This window comes from Salmo salar, chromosome 12, assembly GCF_965601325.2.
Source record: "Salmo salar chromosome 12, fSalSal1, whole genome shotgun sequence".
Taxonomy (NCBI): Eukaryota; Metazoa; Chordata; class Actinopteri; order Salmoniformes; family Salmonidae; genus Salmo; species Salmo salar.
This window is the reverse complement of record NC_138302.1, coordinates 76,882,617-76,906,969: the sequence shown is the minus strand read 5'-3', so window position 1 is coordinate 76,906,969 and position 24,353 is coordinate 76,882,617. Positions and strand designations below refer to the sequence as shown.

Sequence of the window (24,353 nt, the reverse complement as noted above, 5' to 3'; positions counted from 1 at the left end):
TGACCCTTTGAAGAACTGGTGCTTGGGCAGTGTGCCCTGATGCACTAACTGGAAGAGGAGCTGGCCCATGTGGTCCCGTGTGATCTGACTGCGCTCCAGGGTGGACTCCACCCCCACACGAACAAACACGTGGAGCTGAGAGGACAGGTCCAGCTCGTTCACACACTGCACAGCCTCCTACAGAGAATACAAACACACATCTTGGTGTTACAAACTTCATGAAGAAAGTAAAATACAAAAGCATGCACATACAGTATGTAGCATTATTAAAGAGGACCGGGCACAGATTAAGCACCATCAAATGGGAAGAATATGACAAAAGAAAATAATTTTGTGACAAGCGAGCACATACAGTAACAGTCAAAAGTTTGTACACACCTACTCATACCAGGGTTTATTTATTTAAAAAATAATAATATTGAAGACATCAAAACTATGAAATATCACATATGGAATCATGTAGTAACCAAAAAAAGTGTTAAACAAATCAAAATCTATTTTATATTTGAGATTCTTCAAAGTAGCCACCCTTTGCCTTGATGACAGCTTTGCACACTCTTTCTGAGAGTTTGTGCAAACCCACAGTTTCATCGCTGTCCGGGTGGCTGGTCTCAGACAATCACACAGTGAAGAAGCCGGATGTGGAGATCCAGGGCTGGCATGGTTACATGTGGTCTGCGGTTGTGAAGCTGGTTAGACATATTGCCAAGTTCTCTAAAACGACATTGGATGCAGCTTATGGTAGAGAAATTAACATTAAATTCTCTGGCAACAGCTTTGGTGGACATTCCTGCAGTCAGCATGCCAATTGCACGCTCCATCAACTTGAGACATCCGTGGCATTGTGTTGTGTGACAAAACTGCACGTTAGAGCCTTTTATTGTCCACAGCACAAGGTGCATTTGTGTAATAATTATGCTGTTTAATCAGCTTCTTGATATGCTACACTGGTCAGGTGGCTGGATTATCTTGGCAAAGGAGAAATGCTCACTACCAGGGATGTAAACAAATTTGTGCACAACATTTGAGAGAAATGTTTTTTGTGTATTTTTTATTTTTATGGATGCCAATTAGCTGCTGCAAAGGCAGCATCTACACTTCCTGAGGTCCAGCAAAATTAAGGCAGTTATATAATTGTAAAAACTTTACAATACATTCATAACAGATTTCACAACACACTAAGTGTGCGCCCTCAGGTCCCTACTCCACTGCCACATATCTACAACACAAAATCCATGTGTACAGTGCATATGTTATCATGTGTGCTTTCAAATATAATTATTTTAGTTTTGAAATATTGAGGACTAACTTATTCCTTGCCACCCATTCTGAAACTAACTGCAGCTCTTTTAAGTGTTGCAGTCATTTCAGTCGCTGTAGTAGCTGACGTGTATAGTGTTGAATCATCCACATACATAGACACACTGGCTTTACTCAAAGCCAGTAGCATGTCGTTAGTAAAGATTGAAAAAAGTAAGGGGCCTAGACAGTTGCCCTGAGAAATTCCTGATTTGATCTGTATTATGTTGGAGAGGCTTCCACTACAGAACACCCTCTGTGTTTTGTTAGACAGTTAACTTGTAATCCACAATAGAGCAGAGGGTGTAAAGCCATAACACAAGTTTTTACAGCAGCAGACTATGATCGATAATGTCCAAAGCCACACTGAAGTTTAACAAAACAAACCCCCCCCAATTTTTCATCAGACATTTCTCTCAGCCAATCAGTAATTTGTGTAAGTGCTGTGCTTGTTGAGTGTCCTTCCCTATAAGCATGCTGAAATGCTGTTGACAATTTGTTTACTGTAAAATAGCATTGTATCTGGTCAAACACCATTTTCCCAAAAACTTTACTAAGGGTTGGTAACAGGCTGATTGGTTGGCTATTTGAGCCAGTAAAGAGGGCTTTACTATTCTTAGGTAGCGGAATGACTTTTGCTTCCCTCCAGGCCGGAGGGCACACACTTTCTAGTAGGCTTCAATTGAAGATATGGCAAATAGGAGTGGCAATATCATCCGCTATTATCCATCCAAGTTGTCAGACCCTGGTGGTTAGTCATTGTTGATAGACAATTTTTTCACCTCTTCCACTCACACACTAATTCTTGTCTTTCATAATTTGGTCAGATATACTTGGATGTGTAGTGTCAGCGTTTTTTGCTGGCATGTCCTGCCTAACTTTGCTAACCTTGACAATGAAAAAATCATTAAAGTAGTTGGCAATATCAGTGGGTTTTGTGATGAATGAGCCATCTGATTCAATGAATGATGGAGCCGAATTTGCCTTTTTTCCCAAAATGTAATTTACTTCCCCAGACAAAGAGGGCTCCATTGGAAAACTCATCTGGGACTAACTTCGTTAGCAGCCATTACCATTTCTGGGATCTTTTAATTCAGCTCATGAAACCAACACATGTTGCATTTATATTTTTGTTCAATATAAATAGATAAGCTAGCTATAGTCTTAGCCATGTAACGGGACTGCATAGCTAGATTGATTGTGTTGAGTTTCCCCAATCAATTTACTTTGTGTTTTTTCTCTCAAAATAATGGGTCAGTGAAACTGAAACAGTTCATCCCCTGAATGGATGGAGGCAGCAAAGACATGTACTAGCTGTGATTTACAACCTGATAGCAATATTTAATAGACTACCTAGCGATTTACTGGTGAATTGTATTAAGCATCCATTTAATTCTGCAAACAATGCCTTACTCTATGTAATGGAATTTTGAGTCAAATAGAAACTCTTATAAAGTTGGTTTTGAAGCATAAACAGCGAATTTGATATTTTAGACCGATATTATGATTATCTGTGTTTAAAGCAGTTCAGATGGTGTCAGTTCCACTTTAAATGACTGTACCTTATAGTCGTTGATGTGCAAGAACTCGTCAATGATAGCTTTGGACTTCCTCTCCATCTCCTCCTCAGAGAGGGCAGGTATGTCTGGAGACTGGGCAACCACAGGCTCTGCTTTCACTGCAGGGGGAAACAACACTGTTACAAGAGCGCTCCCCTACTAGAGAGAGAGAGTGTGTGTGTGTGTGTGTGTGTGTGTCCCCACTGACTCTGTGTGTTTAGTCATTGTATGTCTCTAGAACTGGGTTTTGTTGCCTTACCAGGCTCCCTGGCTCTGCTGCACTCTGGCTCAGTCTTGTCCTCGCTGATGCTGAGCCTCCTGATGCTCTCCTGCTCTCTGCGGGGCTCCTCGGGACTCAGAGCCGGGCTCGCCAGCAGCTCTTTGGCACTGACACCTCGAACGAAGGAACCAGGCCGCGATGGGGCTGAGCTCAAGGGCTTCTCGCTTCGCTCTCTCCCTGCACTGCTTCGACTGAGGGAGGAGAAAACACACACAACACGAATGTTTTGCCTCAAAATAAGATGTTCAGAGACCAAATCCATTATACAAGTTTGAAAATGTGATCATTACCTGCCCAAGGTTCTTCTAGTGTCATATTCTGGGCTTTGTGCAGGTGGGGTGGTGGGTTGAGATGGGGTGGACTGGAGTGCAGAATACCGGTTTAAACTGGCGCCACCACCACCAGACCGGGATAATTCTGATGGGAGACAAGATGAAGCAACAGACATTACATTTCAACCAGAACACATTTACAGCTAATTCAACTGGATCACCAATGTGTGTGTGTGTGACACGGTATGTCTCCTTACCGGAGTCACTGGCTTTGGCCCCTCCACTGCTGCCCTTCATCCAGTTGAGTGAGGCCCGTGGTCCCAGTTGGATCTTCTCATCCATCTGAGGCTAGACAGGATGATGACAAACAGTTCACCTTCCAATACTCATATCATTTGATCTGGGCCAACAATGCAATAATGACTAACAAACTCTGAGAATGTAGAGCTGCCTCATACATCATTGGTACTGACACACAGAGGACTGTCTGGGTTTCTAACATATTTCATCCAGCAGGGGGTGCCATACTCCAGTATGCAAGGCTTTGTGTGGTTGTACCGCAACTATCCAGCAGGTGGAGATGTATTATTTCACCACTAGTACAATATCACGAGGACAGGGATGTGCGCCACATAGAAGTATTAATGAAGAACCACAGGATTCCTATAAGTGAGAAAATAGCTGATGCGGTGTAATGTCTACAGTACAGCACAGTAGTGTTTCATCTACTAGTTGGCATTGTATGGCAGTTGGGAAGACCATGGACCTAATACGAATGCAAACACGTCCAGGAAGACTTGTGCTTGCAGACCAATGAGGACACAAATCTTCATTAATGGGGTAAACATAACTCAAAATGTCAGGCTGACTTATGTCATCCAACTTGTAAAGACTTGAAGGAACCAAACATCAATTATTGTCCAACGCCCGCTTGACCCTATCCCCTCCTCTCTTCTCCAGACCATTTCCGGAGACCTTCTCCCTTACCTCACCCCGCTCATCAACTCATCCTTGTCCGCTGGCTACGTCCCTTCCGTCTTCAAGAGAGCGAGAGTTGCACCCCTTCTCAAAAAACCTACACTCGATCCCTCCGATGTCAACAACTACAGACCAGTATCCCTTCTTTCTTTTCTCTCCAAAACTCTTGAGCGTGCCGTCCTTGGCCAGCTCTCTTGCTATCTCTTTCAGAATGACCTTCTTGATCCAAATCAGTCAGGTTTCAAGACTGGTCATTCAACTGAGACTGCTCTTCTCTGTGTCACGGAGGCTCTCCGCACTGCTAAAGCTAACTCTCTCTCCTCTGCCCTCATCCTTCTAGACCTATCTGCTGCCTTTGATACTGTGAACCATCAGATCCTCCTCTCCACCCTCTCCGAGTTGGGCATCTCCGGCGCGGCTCACTCTTGGATTGCGTCCTACCTGACAGGTCGCTCCTACCAGGTGGCGTGGCGAGAATCCGTCTCCGCACCACGTGCTCTCACCACTGGTGTCCCCCAGGGCTCAGTTCTAGGCCCTCTCCTATTCTCGCTATACACCAAGTCACTTGGCTCTGTCATATCCTCACATGGTCTCTCCTATCATTGCTACGCAGATGACACACAATTAATCTTCTCCTTTCCCCCTTGTGATAACCAGGTGGCGAATCGCATCTCTGCATGTCTGGCAGACATATCAGTGTGGATGACGGATCACCACCTCAAGCTGAACCTTGGCAAGACGGAGCTGCTCTTCCTCCCGGGGAAGGACTGCCCGTTCCATGATCTCGCCATCACGGTTGACAACTCCATTGTGTCCTCCTCCCAGAGTGCTAAGAGCCTTGGCGTGACCCTGGACAACACCTTGTCGTTCTCCGCTAACATCAAGGCGGTGACCCGATCGTGTCGGTACATGCTCTACAACATTCGCAGAGTACGACCCTGCCTCACACAGGAAGCGGCGCAGGTCCTAATCCAGGCACTTGTCATCTCCCGTCTGGATTACTGCAACTCGCTGTTGGCGGGGCTCCCTGCCTGTGCCATCAAACCTCTACAACTCATCCAGAACACCGCAGCCCGTCTGGTGTTCAACCTTCCCAAGTTCTCTCACGTCACCCCGCTCCTCCGCACACTCCACTGGCTTCCAGTTGAAGCTCGCATCTGCTACAAGACCATGGTGCTTGCCTACGGAGCTGAGGGGAACGGCACCTCCGTACCTTCAGGCTCTGATCAGTCCCTACACCCAAAGAAGGGCACTGCGTTCATCCACCTCTGGCCTGCTCGCCTCCCTACCTCTGCGTAAGCACAGTTCCCGCTCAGCCCAGTCAAAACTGTTCGCTGCTCTGGCACCCCAATGGTGGAACAAGCTCCCTCACGACGCCAGGACAGCGGAGTCAATCACCACCTTCCGGAGACACCTGAAACCCCACCTCTTTAAGGAATACCTGGGATAGGATTAAGTAATCCTTCTAACCCTCCCCCCCAAAAAAGATATAGATGTACTATTGTAAAGTGGTTGTTCCACTGGATATCATATGGTGAATGCACCAATTTGTAAGTCGCTCTGGATAAGAGCGTCGGCTAAATGACGTAAATGTAAATGTAATTAAAATAGAGTACACTTAAACACCAGTGAACCTCCATGGTAAACCATCCAAAAGTTGAGGTCTACAGGTGTTTTTGGGGCTGACCTTGGAGATCTTGGGGATCTTGGTGGGATCGATGGTCCTGCTGTTCTTGGTCATGGGCACAGTGTTCCAGGTCTCCTCTCTCTGCTGCACACGCTGCTCCCTCTGCTGTTCTCTCTGCTGCTCTCTCTGCTGCTGCTCTGGAGAACAGAGGGAACACACACGGGGGATGAGATGTTAATGGGTTTATTAAAAAACAACTCAAATAGTGACAACATCAACTCCTCATGCCCCAGTCTTGAGAGAATACAATGGGGTAGGTTGACAGATGGGAGAGAGTGGGGGAGCCTTCTGTCCACTGTGGGCCACTGTAGCATCTCTGAGTCTGCAAGTTATGGGGAGGGGATTCCAGTGTGGCTGTAAGCCTTAAAGAGGATTTAGCCCATGGTCCTGGCTGACCTGGCCTTCTCTTGGTGTCCTTGGAGAGCAGCTGCTGGTGCACCTTCCTCTGCTCCTCCTGCTCTTCGATCTTGGCCTCTTTGTGGATCTGCTCGATGGTCTTGGGTCCCTGGTCAGCTCTCCTGGACACCCAGTTGTGCTGGGGAAAAAGAGCAGTGTTAGACCTACGCAAGGAGTTTCCTCAGTGAAACAATCTGGTGTTTTGAATTAGTGAACTGTGTACAACATAATTGGCCAACAGTCACATAGCCCCAATGGCACAGTAGTATTGTGTGGAGGGCTGTGCAGAATGTTTAATTCTATGCTGAAATCTCACTGATTAGAATCTCACCGATTGTTTTCTTCCTCAGATCTAATTATTGGTGTGCTCAGGGAGCCTGCATGAAATGGAGGTACTGAAAATGAGCATTCTGATTCACTGTAATGGAAAATACATCCTCACAGCTGAGCTGGACAGAACACACACAACCACAAATCTAAAGAATGCATGCATGCACATATCCCCACCGCTCCCGCCCCACCAACACAGAGGGAGATGCGCACACAACTTACCAATCGGAGATCTATCACGTCTTGCAGCATAAACCGTATCCGAGACGATGTCTTCCGCTCCTTGACAATTTTCTCCATCTGATTGAAATACTGATCCATGCGAGGCTATGACAAGAAAGAGAGCAATTAAGGGTCAATGCAAAGTGGTGTATTAATACATTTTCACTTTTCACTCCAGTGGACAGCCAGACGCTCTCAATTAATTTCATTCCACTCCATTAAGCAATTCAATGTGCACTTTATTTCTTGGAACAATAATTTTGATGTACACTGAACAAAAATATAAACACAACATGCAATTTCAAAGATTTTACTGAGTTACTATTTGTAAACGCTGATCCAGAGCATCCCAAACATGCTCAATAAGTGACATGTCTGGTGAGTATGCAGGCCATAGAAGAACTGGGACATTTTCAGCTTCCAGGAATTGTGTACAGATCCTTGCGACATGTGGCCGTGGTTTATCATGCTGAAACATGTTATGGTGGCGGATGAATGGCAAGACAAATGGGCCTCAGGATCTTGTTGCTTTCAAATTGCCATTGATAAAATGCAATTGTGTTCATTGTCCGTAGCTCATGCCTGCCCATACCATAACCCCACCGCCACCATGGAGCACTCCGTTCACAACATTGACATCAGGAAACTGCTTGCCCACATGACGCTGTCTGCCATCTGCCCAGTACAGTTGAAACCGGATTCATCAGTGACGAGCACACTTCTCCAGCGTGCCAGTGGCCATCGAAGGTTAACACTTGCCCACTGAAGATGGTTACGACGCCAAACTGCAGTCAGGTGAAGACCCTGGTGAGGACGACTAACACACAGATGTGCTTCCCTGAGACGGTTTCTGAAGGTTTGTGCAGAAATTCTTCGGTTGTGCAAACCCACAGTTTTATCAGCTGTCCGAGTAGCTGGTCTCAAACGATCCCGCAGGTAAAGAAGCCGGATGTGGCGGTCCTGGGCTGGCGTGGTTACACAGGGTCTGCGGTTGTGAGGCCGTTCGGACATACTGCCAAATTCTCTAAAATGATGTTGGAGGTGGCTTATGGTAGAGAAATAAACATTCAATTATTTGGCAACAGCTCTGGTGGACATTCCTTCAGTCAGAATGCCAATTGCACGCTCCCTCAAAACTTGAGACATCTGGGCATTGTTTAGTGAAAAAACTGCACTTGTTAGAGTGGTCTTTTATTGTGCACCTGTGTAATGATCATGCTGTTTAATCAGCTTCTTGATATGCCCCACCTGTCAGGTGAATGGATTATCTTGGCAAAAGATAAATGCTCACTAACAGGGATGTAAACAAATTTGTGCACAAAGAAATAAGCTTTTGTGCATATGGAACATTTCTGGGATCTTTAAACTTTACAGTGAAATACTTTACTTACGAGACCATTCCCAACAGTGCAGTTAAAAAGTGATACATATATTTGCTAAATAAAAAAGAAATAGTAACACAAAAACATTAACAAGACTATTTACAAGGAGAACCAGTACCGAGTCAATGTGCAGGGGTAATACAGTATGTACATGTGGGTAGGGGTAAAAGTGACTAGGCAATCAGGATATATAATAAACAGAGTAACAGCAGCGTATGTGAAGTGTGTAAGTGTGTTTGTGTGCGCCGTCAATATGGATGCGTGTGTGTTTAGCATATGTAGTGTGTTGCAGAGTCAGCGTAGTATGAGTGAGGACCACAGAGTCTTAAAACTCTGGCAGAGCCCAAAAGGGAGAACACTTTTGTACATGTCTAGGAGCCATTCCTTTGGCCAGCAGCAGGTTAAAACAGGCCAGACAACAGCAGACAAGAGGGAACAGTGAGATGTCTTCAACCATGTCTCTTCACCCACATCCCTGCAGCCCTCAGAGGCATCCCCATACCACTAGCTGGAATTCATTTAAGCCCCCTCCTCTCCCCTGCCCATCCCTATAGCTCACCTTGGCCTTCTCAAAGTCCAGGTCTTTGCCAATGGTGGTGAGCAGCCTGCACAGGCACTCCAGCGATTCCTCGTCGTGGTTCTTCAGCAGCTTGACCACACAGTCGTGCATGATGGCCTCTGTCAGCATCTTGAGTTTGAACAGCTCCCCGATGAACCTGATATTTCCTATGGAGCGCCGGCGGGCCTTGTCCTTGGCCTCCTCCAGCTCCAACCGTAGTCTCTCTTGATCACTGGACTGGAAAGGAGATGGAGTAGATTGTCAGACCTAACAGCAAACCCCACACTAACTATTCAACTAACATCAGTAACTGACTGGATCCCATAGAGTTCTCTGCTCTGTATTCCCCTACTAGGGACAGTAGGTTACAGACCGGTTGGTGATCTGGGTAGTGTGTGTGTGTCAGGTGATCCGGGTACCTGTGCAGAGTCGAGCTCCTTCTGTTTCCTCTCAAACACCACGTCGTCCACCTTGTCCCGCTCAAACTCCTTCTGACAGCGGTTGAGCAGAAGCTTACGGAAGTTCACTGTGGTGTTGGGTTTGTCCGTCATGGGCACTTTAAGCTGGAGAGCAACCGAGATAAGTAACAATTTGGTTAGAGGGGAAGAAATATGGAGGAAACACTTTGAATTGAATGGGAGATGGTGTCGAAAGAGTGAAAAGGGGGGCAGAAATATACATTTAGGGACATTTTGCTGAATGTGTATGAGGCTTTAGAGGACCCATGCATACACAGATTATATTTTGATGTTGGCTAGCAGCATTCAGAGGAACCACAAGTAATCATGTCTGAACGATAAAGAACTGAGCATAACATACCGTGGTGAGGCAGCGGCACATGTTCCCGTAGGCCACAGAGAAGCCGGGCTCGTCGATGGCCTTCTCAAAGACCAGGTCGATGACGCCCTTGAGGCGCTCCTCCGTGTCGATGGTAAGGTCCGTCACCTGCTTCATCAGCTGGTTGAACATCTGAGGCGTCAGTTTGTTGAGGATGCTGCGCACCTTCCGGAAGAGCTCCTGACACGGCAACAACATCCTCATAATTTATTGAGGTGAACATTCATTCACTCACACTTCATTTCATCTTCGGTCTCTTGACAACTCCTTGGTCACAACATTTCTTTCCTGTGTGGAGCGACTGCTGAAGAAACGTATAATATCTTGTAGTTGAGTACGGTGTGTGTTTTTGACTGTGTGGTTGTGTCTGATGAAAGGTTGGGCTCATCCTACCTGTGTTGTAATGACCTCAGGGTCGTCTGATGGCCCCGCCCTCTTCATGCCAGGTTTCCAGGCGTTCTCGGCCTTCTTCAGCTGCACCTCGTCGTTCGCCGACACGTTCAGGATAATCTTCCTGGGTGGGGGCCGCCGGGCACCCCCCCCCATGTTCATCATCTGCTGGAGGACAGAGAGGAGACAGCACAACTCGTCACTTCTGCAGTTCACCACCAACAAAACACAATATCGCCAAGACGCCAAGGTTGTGCGTTGATGTTCAATTTACGACTTTCCTTGAATGAGCACGACTTTGGGAAATGACTCATATCTAGCAAACCAACAAGAGGTGCAAATAATTCCCCATGATTCATTTATCTCACTATGATACCAGCCCAGCGATGTTGTTTGTTACCATACCAGAAGACTCTGGGGAAAATTAAACGCACAAGTTAATATTCTGTGAGTGCGTGTGAGAGAGAAAGATGAGAAACACAAAGACAAGAGACATTATTTGAGAGAAAGAGGGGTGTTGTGTTGGTGTCAGGTGGAGGAGTAGTAATTACGTGAGCGTGTGCGTGACTCACTGCAGCGCCGCTGCGTCCTCCACTCATCTGCCTGCCAAAGTCAGCGAAGGCAGGTGTGAAGTCAGGGCCACGAGAGATCACCCTGGATTCCACAGCCCGGGTTGGCAGCTTGTTTTGGTTAATCTGCAGACACAGGGAGCGAGATGGTGAGCTGACAGACCAGCAGGGGGAGCAGTGATTCTCTAACACTGTGGCCCTAGCCATAGAGGAAAAGCAGTGGCTGTATAATCCAAATCAAATAATGTTTCACTGTCACATACCTCAGATAGGTGCAATAATGAATGATAATATAATGATCAATATGGTGAAAGCACATCAGAGGGAAAGGTAGGGTTACTACCATATTGCATATACCCATCAACTCTTTCAGATCTACATGAAGTGCCTGAGGTAGGGGGCTGGGAGTTGTTTCTGGCCTACCACTAGGGAGAAAGACTGGCCAGACTCCCCTCCCTTAGGTCTATCCCACTGGTTTTTACTGAGCGGTGGTGAATTCTCAATAACAGTCCTAGATCACCACCAACTTCGTATGTTGTTTTGTGTTTCAGCTATGCTTTCGACAAATTATGTTTAAACACATTTTGTGACTGGCACAGTGAGTGAAGTCAGAACCAGATGTGGAAGGAGGACTGAGGGGAACATTGTGGGGGAAGGGAAGGGGAAGAACAACTACAGCTCTCTCAGCTGTCCTTGACTTCCCTTAGTACTCTCCTCCAGCGAACATTTTCTCAGGGAGAAAAATATGACTCCAGGGACTGTACATCAATCATTGCCAGTCTTAATGCTCCTTTTCTGGGGCTGAATTATCAACACTGCCAAGTGTGACATAATGGCAATGTGATTTTAATCAAAACAGGATGTCTATGGGCTAGCCATTATAGGCTCCAACAGTATGTAGCCTATGTTGAGACGAGGGAGATTCATTTACCAGAAGCCTATCATTTCATAAATGACTATTAGACAATAGCTGAAAAAACCTATACATCTGGTCTTGTGCTTACTAAAGGGATCACATACGGCTACTCATACTATTTGTTCTATATAAATAAATAATCCCTGTACTTGAAAGAAAAGCCCTTTTCAAAAGCAACTTACTTTGCTAACATCTTACACTATGAATTTATAATCCTGAATATTTACTGAACCACTGTGAGGTTTAGGGGCTTGCTCACAACACATTCTGTCCACTAGGCTGAAGCTCTGCTCAGACCACTCACACACACACACCTTGTCCAGAACTACGTCACTGATCTGAGGTAGCCCGTCTGGCTTCTGTGTACAGGCAGCCATGAACTGGAAGCCCAGCAGGAAGTCCCGGTTGTACTGGCGCTTCCCGTTGGTCTCCGGCAGATCTGAGGAAACAACGAGAGGAAGAAAACAGCCCTGCTCATCTCATACTGTGCAAAGGTTGTATGAGTTGATTGTGAAAAAGTGAAAAACACGAATGAAACTGAGGCTAATAACTGCCCTCCTACCTTCCTGGAAGAGGTCTGGGGGTGCTTCTGTAGAGGCCTCCTTGTCACCAGGGGTGGCGCCACTGTCACTGCTCTCTGTCTCCGAGGTATGCCCAGCCCCGTTCCTCATGGGCTCCAGCTCAGCCTCCCCATTTTCCTCTGGGGCAGGGGGCTTTTCCTCTGCCTCCATGGCTGGAGGCGCTGCTGAGGGTGGGGGCGGGCTGCTGCTACTATGGGGCCTGGCGGGCTGCAGGGCCTGGTCTCCAGCAGCCTCCTCCACAGGCTTGAGCTCGTCCTGGGGGAGGCAAGGGAGGGAGAGGGGGTGAGATCGAGGGACATAGTGGACTTCACACAGGGGGTTTGGAACACTGATCATGATGGATAACTCCTTGCCGAGTCTTAGCTCTTCATTATAATCAGAGGGATAATATCAACACTATGCAATGCTGTCTCTCTTGGCTAAGAGTTGAGGAACGACTGACTGCATCGCTTCTGGTTTTTCTAAAGAAACAGTGTTGGAAATTCCAAATTGTTTCCATAGTCAACTTACACACACACACACACACACACACACACACACACACACACACACACACACACACACACACACCCACCCAACAGGGGTCTTTTCATAGTCCCCAGATCTGAAACAAATTAAAGGAAATGTACAGTATTATACAGAGCCATGATTGAATGGAACCGCCATCTCATATAGCACAAGTGAACATGAAACCTGGTTAAAAAACAACAAATAAAGCAACACCTCACAGAACAACGCCTCTCCCCCATGTGGCCTACTTTTTGTGTGCATGTATTAACATGTATGTGTAACTGATCGACGTACACCAGACTGTGTGTGGAGCGGAGCTGGAACGTGCCCAATTTGACTGGAGCGCGGAGCGAGTATCTCAAAGGCTGAAGTGTCACAGCCTTCTCACCTGCTCCAATTTCGCTACAGTAGCACTTACTTCACGAGCTCAGGACATGCTCGGCCCAGCATGCATTTGTAGTCTTACTTGTGTGCTGCTATAGCCCCTTGCTATAGCTACTGTCATGGAGTTCGCTAAATATTTTCATAAAGAAACTGATAAGACGCACGTGCAAAATCAAGGTGACTTACAAAGATGAAGATTGTAGCAAAATATTAAAAACCAAAAAATCTGATCTCTTAAAAGTTTTGTTAATGCTCGTTCTATTATCTACACAATAGGCTTTCATTGATTTTGGCCCAATATGCCTGACATATTACCTCTTTCAATGAGAGGTTGGAAAGAGATGGGGAGTGTCAGAACATTGTGCAAGCGCTGCTCCGTGAGCGACGAGCGGGATATCTAACCACTCACACACCATACTCATGTTTTTAAATGTATGTAAATCGTCTTTTGATGCATGTAAGACTAGCTGTCGTCATTGGAGGCTGCTAATGGGGATTCTAATAAAAATCAACAAAATCAGACGAGAACATTCAAATCATTAATAAAATATGTTATTTATAGGGTTGCACATTTTGGGGAATATTCAGAGGTGGAAACTTTTTGTGGGAATTAACGTGAATATATGCAAATTAATATGAATACCATTTAAATGTAGATGTTTTTTTTGCATTGGATATATTTACCATATCAAATGGAGACAGAAGCAAACCTTTCACCTTATAAGTAGACATCATTGCTAATGATTAAATCCTTCCAATAGAAATAAAAAAAGCTGTTTAGTCACGAATTGAACTTTAATTAAATGAGTTGACTCTCCGCATGGGATGATTTCACTGAACAACAAAAGGGAATATTGAATGATCCCCAATGATCCATTGCATCTCCCAAAAACATTTAACATACATCTGTAATACGATAGTCTAGAAACTAAAGCTTTGGTTGTCTTCCTCTCAGGCTTCCATGTCTTCTCCCTGGACCTCAATGTCCACCTCTTGAACATCAGACTCTGAGGCCTCATCTTCACTGTCACTTTCCAACCTTGTTGAGGATGGCTCGTTGTTAGGCTCAAAAAGCCTCAAATTGTCCCGGATGGCCACCAATTTTTCAACCCTTGTATTGGTCAGCCTGTTCCGTGCTTTGGTCTGTGTGTTCCCAAACAAGGACCAGGTGCATACTGAGGCAGCTGATGTTGGTGGAATTTGGAGGAAGATGGAGGCAACAGGGAAAAAGCCTCAGATCCACAAAGTCCCTTCCACCAGGTGGTTGATGCGATATGTTGGCACAACCGCCATATTGCATCTCCATCCAAAAGTCCTTGCTTGGAAGTGTACTTCGCCAGACTGCCAAGAACCTTGCCCTCATCCAGGCCAAGATGGTGAGACATTGTAGTGATGACACTATAGACCTTGCTGATCTCTGCACCAGACAGGATGCCCTTGCCAGCATACTTGGGGTCCAACATGTACGCTGCAGAGTGTATGGGTTTCAGGCAGAATTCTTCACGCTTTTTGATGTATTTCAGAACTGCAGTTTCCTCTGCTTGGAGCAAAGGTGATCACCTTGATGGGGCTGTTCATATCGGCAGACTGATATGGCCATTTCTTCGAGACTCCTTCCACCCAAACGGGTGGTGCTCTTATTCTTCTCACTTTGCTTGGTGAGGTAGATTGCTGCTATAACTTGATGACCCTTCACATACCAAACCATTTCCATGGCTCTTTTGTAGAGTGTGTCCATTGTTTTCAGTGCCATGATGTCCTTGAGGAGCAGATTCAATGCATGAGCAGCACAGCCAATGGGTGTGATGTGAGGGTAGGACTCCTCCACTTTAGCATTGTCTGTCACCAGTGCAAATACCTTCTGTGGTCCAAGGTCATTGATGACTGCCTTCAGCTCATCTGCAATGTAGAGACCGGTGTGTCTGTTGTCCCTTGTGTCTGTGCTCTTGTAGAATACTGATGGAGGTGAAGATGTAGTTAATTATTCCTTGTCCATGAACATTCGACCACCCATCAGAGATGATTGCAATACAGTCTGCTTTCTGTATGATTTGCTTGACCTTCACTTGAACTCTGTTGAACTCTACATCCAGTAAATTAGTAGATAAAGCATGTCTGGTTGGAGGGGTGTATGCTGGGTGAAGAACATTCAGAAATCTCTTCCAATACACATTGCCTGTGAGCATCAGAGTTGAACCAGTTGCATACACAGCTCGAGCAAGACATTAATCAGCATTTCTCTGACTGCGTTCCTTCATTGAGTCAAAAAACTTCTGATTCCAGGAGGACCATGAGCTGTTGCTATCGATAAGGTGTCTGATTCCTCATTTTCACCTCGAATAGAATTAGAGGGGCTTTTGTCAGAGGTTGCTTGTTGTGAGCGCTGAGGGAACTTTATGCACTTGGCCAGATGATTCTGCATCTTTGTTGCATTCTTCACATATGATTTGGCACAGTATTTGCAAATGTACACAGCTTTTCCTTCTACATTAGCTGCAGTAATTCAAATTTCTCACACATACAAGTATTATACACCATTTTAAAGATACACTTCTCGTTAATCCAACCACAGTGTCCGATTTCAAAAAGGCTTTACGGCAAAAGCATAGCATTAGATTATGTTAGGACAGCACCTAGACAAGAAAAACCCCACAGCCATTTTCCAAGCAAGGAGAGGCGTCACAAAAACCATAAATACAGCTAAAATTAAATCACTAACCTTTGATGGTCTTCATCAGATGGCACTCATAGGACTTCATGTTACACAATACATGTATGTTTTGCTCGATAAAGTTCATATTTATATCCAAAAACCCCATTTTACATTGGCGTGTAATGTTCAGAAATGTTTTGCCTCCAAAACCTCCGGTGATGAGCACATCAATTTACAGAAATACTCATCATAAACTTTGATAAAAGATACAAGTGTTATGCACAGAATTATAGATAAACGTCTCCTTAATGCAACCGCTGTGTCAGATTTCAAAAAAGCTTTATGGCGAAAGCAAACTTTGCAATAATCTGAGTACAGCGCTCAGACATCAAAACAAGCCATACAGATACCCGCCATTTTGGAGTCAACAGAAGTCACAAATAGCATTATAAATATTCACTTACTTTGATGATCTTCATCGGAATGCACTCCCAGGAATTCCAGTTCCACAATAAATGTTTGTTTTGTTTCGATAAAGTCCATATTTTTGTCCAAATACCTCATTTTTGTTTGCGCGTTCAGTCGAGTAATCCAAATGCACTGTGCTCGCGCAGTAAGTTAAGACAAACAGTCAAAAAAAAGTTATATTACAGTTCATAGAAACATGTCAAACGATGTATAGAATCAATCTTTAGGATGTTTTTTTATCATAAATCTTCCATAATATTCTAACCGGATGATTCCTTTGTCTTCAGAAATGAAAAGGAACACACCTAACTCTCACGGGAGTGCGCGTGATTGAGCTCATGTCATTTTCTCAGTCATCTGATTCCAAGCGCTTTTATTCTCTCCCCATTCACAGTAGAAGCATGAAACAATGTTCTAAAGACTGTTGACATCTAGTGGAAGCCTTAGGAAGTGCAATATAACACCACAGACACTGTATATTAGATAGGCAATCACTTAAAAAACTACAAACCTCAGATTTCCACACTTCCTGGTTGGATTTGTTCTCAGGTTTTTGCCTGCCATATGAGTTCTGTTATATTCACACACATCATTCAAACAGTTTTAGAAACTTCAGTGTTTTCTATCCAAATCTACTAATAATATGCATATCTTAGCTTCTGGGCCTGAGTAGCAGGCAGTTTACTACGGGGACGCTTTTCATCTGGACGTCAAAATACTGCCCCCTACCCCAAAGAAGTTAACAAAAAATCATGTATGTCATAAAAAATATATTCACCCCACCCAGTATTCAAAACTTACCAGAAAGCATGTAGTCCTTGGCTCAGACAGTATAGTAGTGTGGGCTCAATAGCATCTCATTAGAGTGCAAGATCTTGAGAATCAGCTGTACATGTGATGGAAGAGTGCACTGCACATGTGATGGATGAATGCACTGTGCATGCAGAGGGTTGAAATTCCATTGAATTGGGGATAGTTTAACCAAAATATGCCACAAGACCTAGAATTGCGTTGTGTATCCCACAAAAAAGGTTCACTGTAATAAGCTAACTTTTTTTGATGAATTTAAGCAAAATTCCCCAAATTCCAAGGCTTAACCTCCTATGGAAGATTTCAGGGAAAAAGTAAGGAAATTTACCGTAAAGTTATCGACCCTTTGCTACCCTAGTTATTTGTCACCTGCGCTGAATACAACAGGTGTAGACCTTACAGTGAAATGCTTAATTACAAGCCCTTAACACGTAAAAAATAGTTAAAGAGCAGCAGTAAAATAACAGTAGCGAGGCTATATACAGGGGGTACTGGTACAGAGTCAATGTGGGGGGCACAGGTCAGTCGAGGTAATTGAGGTATATGTAAATCTGGGTAAAGTTACAATGACTGCATAGATAATAACCAGAGAGTAGCAGCAGTGTAAAAGAGGGGGTGGGGACAATGCAAATAGTCTGGATAGCCATTTGATTAGCTGTTCAGGAGTCTTATGGCTTGGGGGTAGAAGCTGTTAAGTCATTTAGACCTAGATTTGGCGCTCTAGTACCGCTTGCCGTGCAGTAGCAGAGAGAACAGTCTATGACTAGGGTGGCTGGAGTCTGACAATTGTTTGTGCCTTCCTCTGACACCGCCTGGTGTAGAGGTCCCGGATGGCAGGAAGCTTGGTCCCAGTGATGTACTGGGCCGTTCGCACAACCCTCTGTAGTGCCTTGCAGTCGGAGGCCGGGCAGTTGCCATACCAGGCAGTAATGCAACCAGTTAAGATGCTCTTGGTGCAGCTGTTGAACTTTTTGAGGATCTGAGGACACATGCCAAATCTTTTCAGTCTGCTGAGGGGGAATAGGCTTTGTCGTGCCCTGTTCATGACTGTCTTGGTGTGTTTGGACCATGATAGTTTGTTGGTGATGTGGACACCAAGGAACTTGAAGCTCTCAACCTGCTCCACTACAGCACTGTGGATGAGAATGGGGGCGTGCTCGGTCCTCCTTTTCCTGTTATCCACAATCGATCTCCTGGTCTTGATCACGTTGAGGCAGAGGTTGTTATCCTGGCACCACATGACCAGGTCTCTGACCTCCTCCCTATAGGCTGTCTCATCGTTGTGTTGTCGGCAAACTTAATGATGGTGTTGGAGTCATGCCTGGCCATGCAGTCATGAGTGAACAGACCGTACAAGACGGGACTGAGCACACACCCCTGAGGGGCCCCCGTGTTGAGGATCAGTGTGGCACATGTGTTGTTACCTACCATCAGGAAGTCCAGGACTCAGTTAGAGTGAGGTGTTTAGTCCCAGGGTCCTTAGCTTAGTGATGAGCTTTGGAGGGCACTATGGTGTTGAACGCTGAGCTGTAGTCAATGAATATCATTCTCACGTAGGTGTTCCTTTTGTCCAGGTGGGAAAGGGCAGTGTGGAGTGCAATAGAGATTGCATCATCTATGGATCTGTTGGGGCGGAATGCAAATTCTGGGATAATGGTGTTGATGTGAGCCATGACCAGCCTTTCATGGCTACAGACGTGAGTACTACGGGTCGGTATTCATTTAGGCAGGTTACCTTAGTGTTCTTGGGCACAGGGACATTGGTGGTCTGCTTGAAACATGTATTACAGACTCAGTCAGGGACAGGTTGAAAATGTCAGTGAAGACACTTGCCAGTTGGTCAGCGCATGCTTGGATTACACATCCTGGTAATCCGTAGGGCCACGTGGCCTTGTGAATGTTGACCTGTTTAAAGGTCTTACTCACATCGGCTACGGAGTAATCACAGTCGTCCAGAACAGCTGATGCTCTCATACATGCTTTAGTGTTGCTTGCCTCAAAGAGAGCATAGAAGTAATTTAGCTCGTCTGGTAGGCTTGTGTCACTGGGCGCTTGCGGCTGTGCTTCCTTTTGTAGTCTAATAGTTTGCAAGCCCTGCCACATCTGACGAGCGTTAGAGCCGGTGTAGTACGATTCAATCTTAGTCCTGTTTTGACGCTTTGCCTGTTTGATGGTTTGTCTGAGGGCATAGCAGAATGTGCGCCACCGCCGCACATGTGGAAACATGAACTCTACTCTGTAAAACCCCCCCGCAGAGTGAATAGAAAGCATCATTGCTTACCTCAGTCTCTCTCTGTGATGCATCTCCAACAGGACTCCCTTCATTTGGTTTCTTCCAGGTCTTTGGTGTAGCAGGAGCAGTCTGACATACTGCAGAGAAAACAACAGCAAATACATTTTGAAGTCAGCTATTGGCTGGCGATTTACCCCAAATTGCTTCCATTAAATATCAATGACTAGACTTATTATACTAGCAGAAAATAGTGGCCTTCTCCCCAGAGTAAAAATTAAATCCAGCTGTTAGTGTAAGCACTGTGCTGTTCTCAACAGTCAGCATGGAGTTCAGTCTGGCTGATCCAAGTCTTGTCTATCAGCAACCTTTAACTGTTTATTTATAGTATACACACATAGGCATCCATGTGGCATCCACGCTGTCATGTCTGTATCCATGGCTATGCACATACCTGTAGTGGGACTCTTTCTGAAAAGGGCTTGTAGCTGTGGTTCAAGCTTGCTGTTTGGTGTGATGAGAGTCTCTGTCCCTGCTTTGAGAGGGATGTCTTTAGTGTCAGAGAGCTTGCTGGTCTCTGCTGTGGCCTGCACTAGCGGCGGAAGGCCAGGGGGAGGCGCTGGAACAGCAGGCGCAGGGCTGGAGGTCAGAGTGACTGGCATTACAGTGATTGGTGCGATAGGGTCCATGATAGCAGGGGGCATCTCTGCCCTCACTTCACTGGGCACAGCCTCACTGCAGTCTTCTCTAGAAGCCAGAGCTGAAGCCTGGGGCTGGGTTGGGGATAGGGAGGGAGCAAGGGGGTAGGGCTCCTGAGACTGGGTGTCCATCTCAGCCCCAGTGTCAGCATGGCCATTCAAAGCCTTAGGGGTTAGGGCTGGGGAAGCAGCCAGGGTGCGTGGGGCTTCTGGAAGAAGTTCCTCTGTGTTTGAGGTCTGGGACTGAGTCGTGAGTGGCAGGTGCTTGGGGTCCGCTGCAGAGGAGGGAGGGGGAGCAGTGGGCTCCACGGCAGAGGGCTGCTCAATGGGGCCGGCCACAGGAAGAGGGGCCGGGATGGGGGAAACCACCACTGGGGCTGGGGAGGGAAGCTCTGGATCCAAGTGGGGAGAGGGAGCAGTTACAGGTGCACTGGCCTCTCGCCTTTCCAATGAAGGTTCTGATTGACCAAGCCCGGGAGAGGAAGACTTCTGGACAAGCGGCTCCAATTTTGGCTTATCATCTACTGGAAAAGAGAACAGATAACATAGACATTAAACACAAAAGAAGAGACAATTACTTGTGCCAATCTCTTAACTGAGTCAACATTCAGGTTCTAAAAAGCTTTTTATTCCTCAGGCCGCTGCTCTCAAAGCAGGGATGTATTCTGCCTGAAGGGTGGAGGGGTGAGGGCCGGGGGTAGAGGGTCAGACCTGGACCTGGCTTGCTGGCTGCAGCCCCAGGCGTGAGCTGCTGCTGTGGCTGCTGGGGGAGCTCCAGGCTGTAGGCTGAGTTGGCCTGGCCCTGGCCTTGCTCCGGAGTCTGGCTGCCGCCCGGCTGCTGCTGCGATTTGAGGTAGAAAATGTGAGGATAATGAGGGTGCGTCCATAAAAACTAGCAACACAGAAAGACGAATAAGCACAAAAATAGAATTAAGCGGAAATAAGGAGACCAGTGGGTATGGTTAGATACATTAGCCAAGGAAAAGACAGGGGGAGACAAGCAAGGAGACAGCAACCAAGGAAAGCAGGCAAAAGGGAGGAAAGGAGAAGAAGCAAAAAGAACGTGCAAGAGTAAGGGAGGTGGAGTGTGAATGACAGGGAAATGGAGGAACACAAGGTTAAATAAAGCAAAAGGGAGAGTAAAAAGAAAAAGGACAAAACAGAAAGAGAGAATGTTAAAGTCCAAGGAAAGGACAGGGAGGAAGTGTCACAAAAGCTTTCCCTCCACAGAATCCAGAACAAGAACTGTCATTTAAAGTTGATTGCCTATTTCTATAGACGGGTTGGTTGTTTAACAACAAAACTGACTTGTACGCAACTATGGGGATACAGACGGGGTTGGCTTAAATTGTTGACAACATGTCAACTATAATTCGTTGACAACATTGTAAACTATAATGTTTAATGAAAATATAAATATATTTGCACAATGAGCAATTGTCTCAAATACATCGTTACAGTTGTTGGTTGGCAAGCTAGCCAATTTGAGTCATATTAGTATAGACGTGACATCAGTCAAAACACCTCAAAACAAGACATGGTATCAAGATAAAACAAGCCACCTACGATTCCCCACATGTCAGCTTCTTGTCATTGTTGCTAGCCATCTGACCATCCAAAATCACAACACACAGACTTCTGCCCCATTGAAGCGTGAGCATAGTTTGTGACGTTGTCAGCTAACCCATCTATTAAAATTCTCAGCACATCAATGACTCATTTTGTTTGAATCAATGAAGTATAGAATCTTATTCTGGATTCGTCATGGAGGGACAAAAAGCATAAACGACATGTTCCACAACAACATTTACTGCACAAGTGAGGGAGGAGATACAGTGATACATGCAGGTAGGTACTAATAGGTAATAATATATATATATATATATATATATTACACACGTGTGTAAGCCATATATCTGTGTGTCAAAGATGAATATGATAACACATTTACTATGAACAACGAAAGTGTTTAGATCACTTTTATAAAATAGCCATGGTTTTCTGTTAGTCAAAGTAGATAGCAAAGGTTGTGAAGGCGAGGCCAGATAAGGCCAGGTGAGTGTATTTGGGCCCAGTTGCAGAGCAATGGGAGGGGGGCGGGGAGTAAGGGACAGTGGCTGAAGTCTGAGTGGCTGGCTGTGTCTAACGCAGCATGGCAGAGGATGGATTACAAACACAGAAAATGTGCTGTGCCTGCATGCATGTTTCTGTCTGTCGTGGTGCCAAAGCCCTGGTGGCTTAATTGCCTGTTCCCTCCCAACACCAAGCAGTCTGCCCTGGGCACAGATTACACAGACATGGGTGACAGGCTAACAGCTCAGTGGGCCAGTGGCACACAATGGCAACCTATGTGTGTGTGTGTGTGTGTGTGTATGTGTGTGTGTGTGTGTGTGAGAGAGAGAGAGAAAATTAGCCGAATATCAGGCAGCATGAGAGAAGATGTGTCCTTACTTGCGGAGGGGTGGGGGTGGAGGAGGGCCGTCCGACAGGGGGGGTTGGATTTCGGCTCCCTGTGCCCCCTGCCATGATCTCCTCTGTGATGTCCCTGCCGCCCTGGTTGGGGTCCCGGATACGGATCTGGGAGGACAATGACACGAAAGGAGCGGCATCTCACTAAAGTGCCAGTGTTTCAGAGCAACCCTCACTCAGCCATTCAAAACAGTGAGTGTGTTGTGTACAGGAGTGCATCTGTGACCAAAAGTTTCAGACATTCTTATTCAGCTTGTGCAAATGTAGAGAGAAAAAGCTTAACAGTATTTCAGCAGAGGCACTTGAAAGGGTTTCTGGCAAGATAATATATTTTCATGCGAGTCTTAACAAGTGGGTCATAAGAGTCCAAACGGAGCAGCACTATATTTCTGAATACCTTAAAAAGTTTCCCACTGGCCCTGGATCAAAGGTTCTCTGGCAGAAGAATAAACACTAGAAGCGCAGAGGAAGTCATTTTGACAGCATATTAATTAAAAATGAAAATATCTCAGCCATTTTTAAAGTCATGCCACCTTTGCCCTGGACTTTTCCTAAATAAGTCTATTTAACACATGTATGTTGTTAGAATTTCGACATCAATGTGTGTTATAAGAAGTTAAGAGGACATATCATCCCTCCCCCTTGCCACCCCTCATTAACCAGCAGTCAGACTGCACAGCTAATCATAGCTAGGGTTGCAAATGGTTGGAAATTTTCATGGGAAGTTAAGCCTTGAAATTTTGGGAATTTTGCATAAACTCATCAAAAAAAAGTTCTTATAACAGTGAACCTTTTTTGTGGATTTACACAAGGCAATTCTAGGTCTTATGGCATATTTTGGTTAAACTATCACCGATTCAATGGAATTGCAACCCTCTGCATGCACAGTGCATTCTTCCATCACATGTACAGCTGATTCTCAAGATCTTGCACTCTATTGAGCTGCTATTGAGCTCACACTACTACACTGTCTGAGCCAAGGACTACATGCTTTCTGGTAAGTTTTGATTACAATACTGGGTGGGGTGAATATATTTTATATGACATACATGATTTTTTGTTAACTAGTAAATAGTAGCCTACAGCAAAGTGTGTTTAAATCATACGTGTTAACAATTTCTGCTAGTTAGTTCTTGCTACCATGTGGGTTTTAGCTTGCTTGAACCTGCTAACTGAGGAGTGTTAATTCACCTGTTTCCATACACGTTTAATTTTAAAACATTTATCTTACAAAGGAGTTGTTTAATCTAACTGCTTAACTATTAATCCTTATATATATTTTTTTTTTACTAATTGTTTTCTAATCTTTACAGGAAAATGCCACGAGCACTATCTGATGTGTGGAGACATTTCACTGCAGCTAATGTAGAAGGAAAAGCTGTGTACATTTGCAAATACTGTGCCAAATCATATGTGAAGAATGCAATAAAGATGCAGAATCATCTGGCCAAGTGCATAAAGTTCCCTCAGCGCTCACAACAAGCAACCTCTGACAAAAGCCCCTCTACTTCTATTCGAAGTGAAAATGAGGAATCAGACACCTTATCGATAGCAACAGCTCATGGTCCTCCTGGAATCAGAAGTTTTTTGACTCAATGAAGGAACGCAGTCAGAGAAATGCTGATTAATGTCTTTCTCGAGCTGTGTATGCAACTGGTTCAACTCTGATGCTCACAGGCAATGTGTATTGGAAGAGATTTCTGAATGTTCTTCACCCAGCATACACCCCTCCAACCAGACATGCTTTATCTACTAATTTACTGGATGTAGAGTTCAACAGAGTTCAAGTGAAGGTCAAGCAAATCATACAGAAAGCAGACTGTATTGCAATCATCTCTGATGGGTGGTCGAATGTTCATGGACAAGGAATAATT

At 45.3% G+C, this 24,353-nt stretch overlaps 1 protein-coding gene across 21 annotated transcripts in view; it reads right to left on the bottom strand.

Moving 5' to 3' along the window:
- LOC106565887 (eukaryotic translation initiation factor 4 gamma 3) overlaps nucleotides 1-24,353 on the bottom strand; it is a 59,249-nt gene that overhangs the window by 3,653 nt on the left and 31,243 nt on the right. For 8 of the 21 annotated variants that reach the window (XM_014133525.3, XM_014133532.3, XM_014133535.3 and 5 more), the window contains 19 exons: nucleotides 22,462-22,596; nucleotides 20,722-20,851; nucleotides 19,767-20,534; nucleotides 19,364-19,452; nucleotides 12,239-12,512; nucleotides 11,991-12,115; nucleotides 10,743-10,886; nucleotides 10,195-10,359; nucleotides 9,784-9,981; nucleotides 9,384-9,527; nucleotides 8,965-9,201; nucleotides 7,024-7,128; nucleotides 6,472-6,610; nucleotides 6,076-6,212; nucleotides 3,668-3,758; nucleotides 3,429-3,555; nucleotides 3,118-3,329; nucleotides 2,862-2,977; nucleotides 5-177 (listed from right to left, as the gene is read on the bottom strand). In XM_014133525.3, coding sequence (XP_013989000.2) covers nucleotides 5-177; nucleotides 2,862-2,977; nucleotides 3,118-3,329; nucleotides 3,429-3,555; nucleotides 3,668-3,758; nucleotides 6,076-6,212; nucleotides 6,472-6,610; nucleotides 7,024-7,128; nucleotides 8,965-9,201; nucleotides 9,384-9,527; nucleotides 9,784-9,981; nucleotides 10,195-10,359; nucleotides 10,743-10,886; nucleotides 11,991-12,115; nucleotides 12,239-12,512; nucleotides 19,364-19,452; nucleotides 19,767-20,534; nucleotides 20,722-20,851; nucleotides 22,462-22,596 — 3,509 coding nt within the window. The remainder of the gene's footprint in view (nucleotides 1-4; nucleotides 178-2,861; nucleotides 2,978-3,117; nucleotides 3,330-3,428; nucleotides 3,556-3,667; nucleotides 3,759-6,075; nucleotides 6,213-6,471; nucleotides 6,611-7,023; nucleotides 7,129-8,964; nucleotides 9,202-9,383; nucleotides 9,528-9,783; nucleotides 9,982-10,194; nucleotides 10,360-10,742; nucleotides 10,887-11,990; nucleotides 12,116-12,238; nucleotides 12,513-19,363; nucleotides 19,453-19,766; nucleotides 20,535-20,721; nucleotides 20,852-22,461; nucleotides 22,597-24,353) is intronic. The other 13 variants (XM_014133529.3, XM_045691733.2, XM_014133537.3 and 10 more) reach the window with 7 other exon arrangements.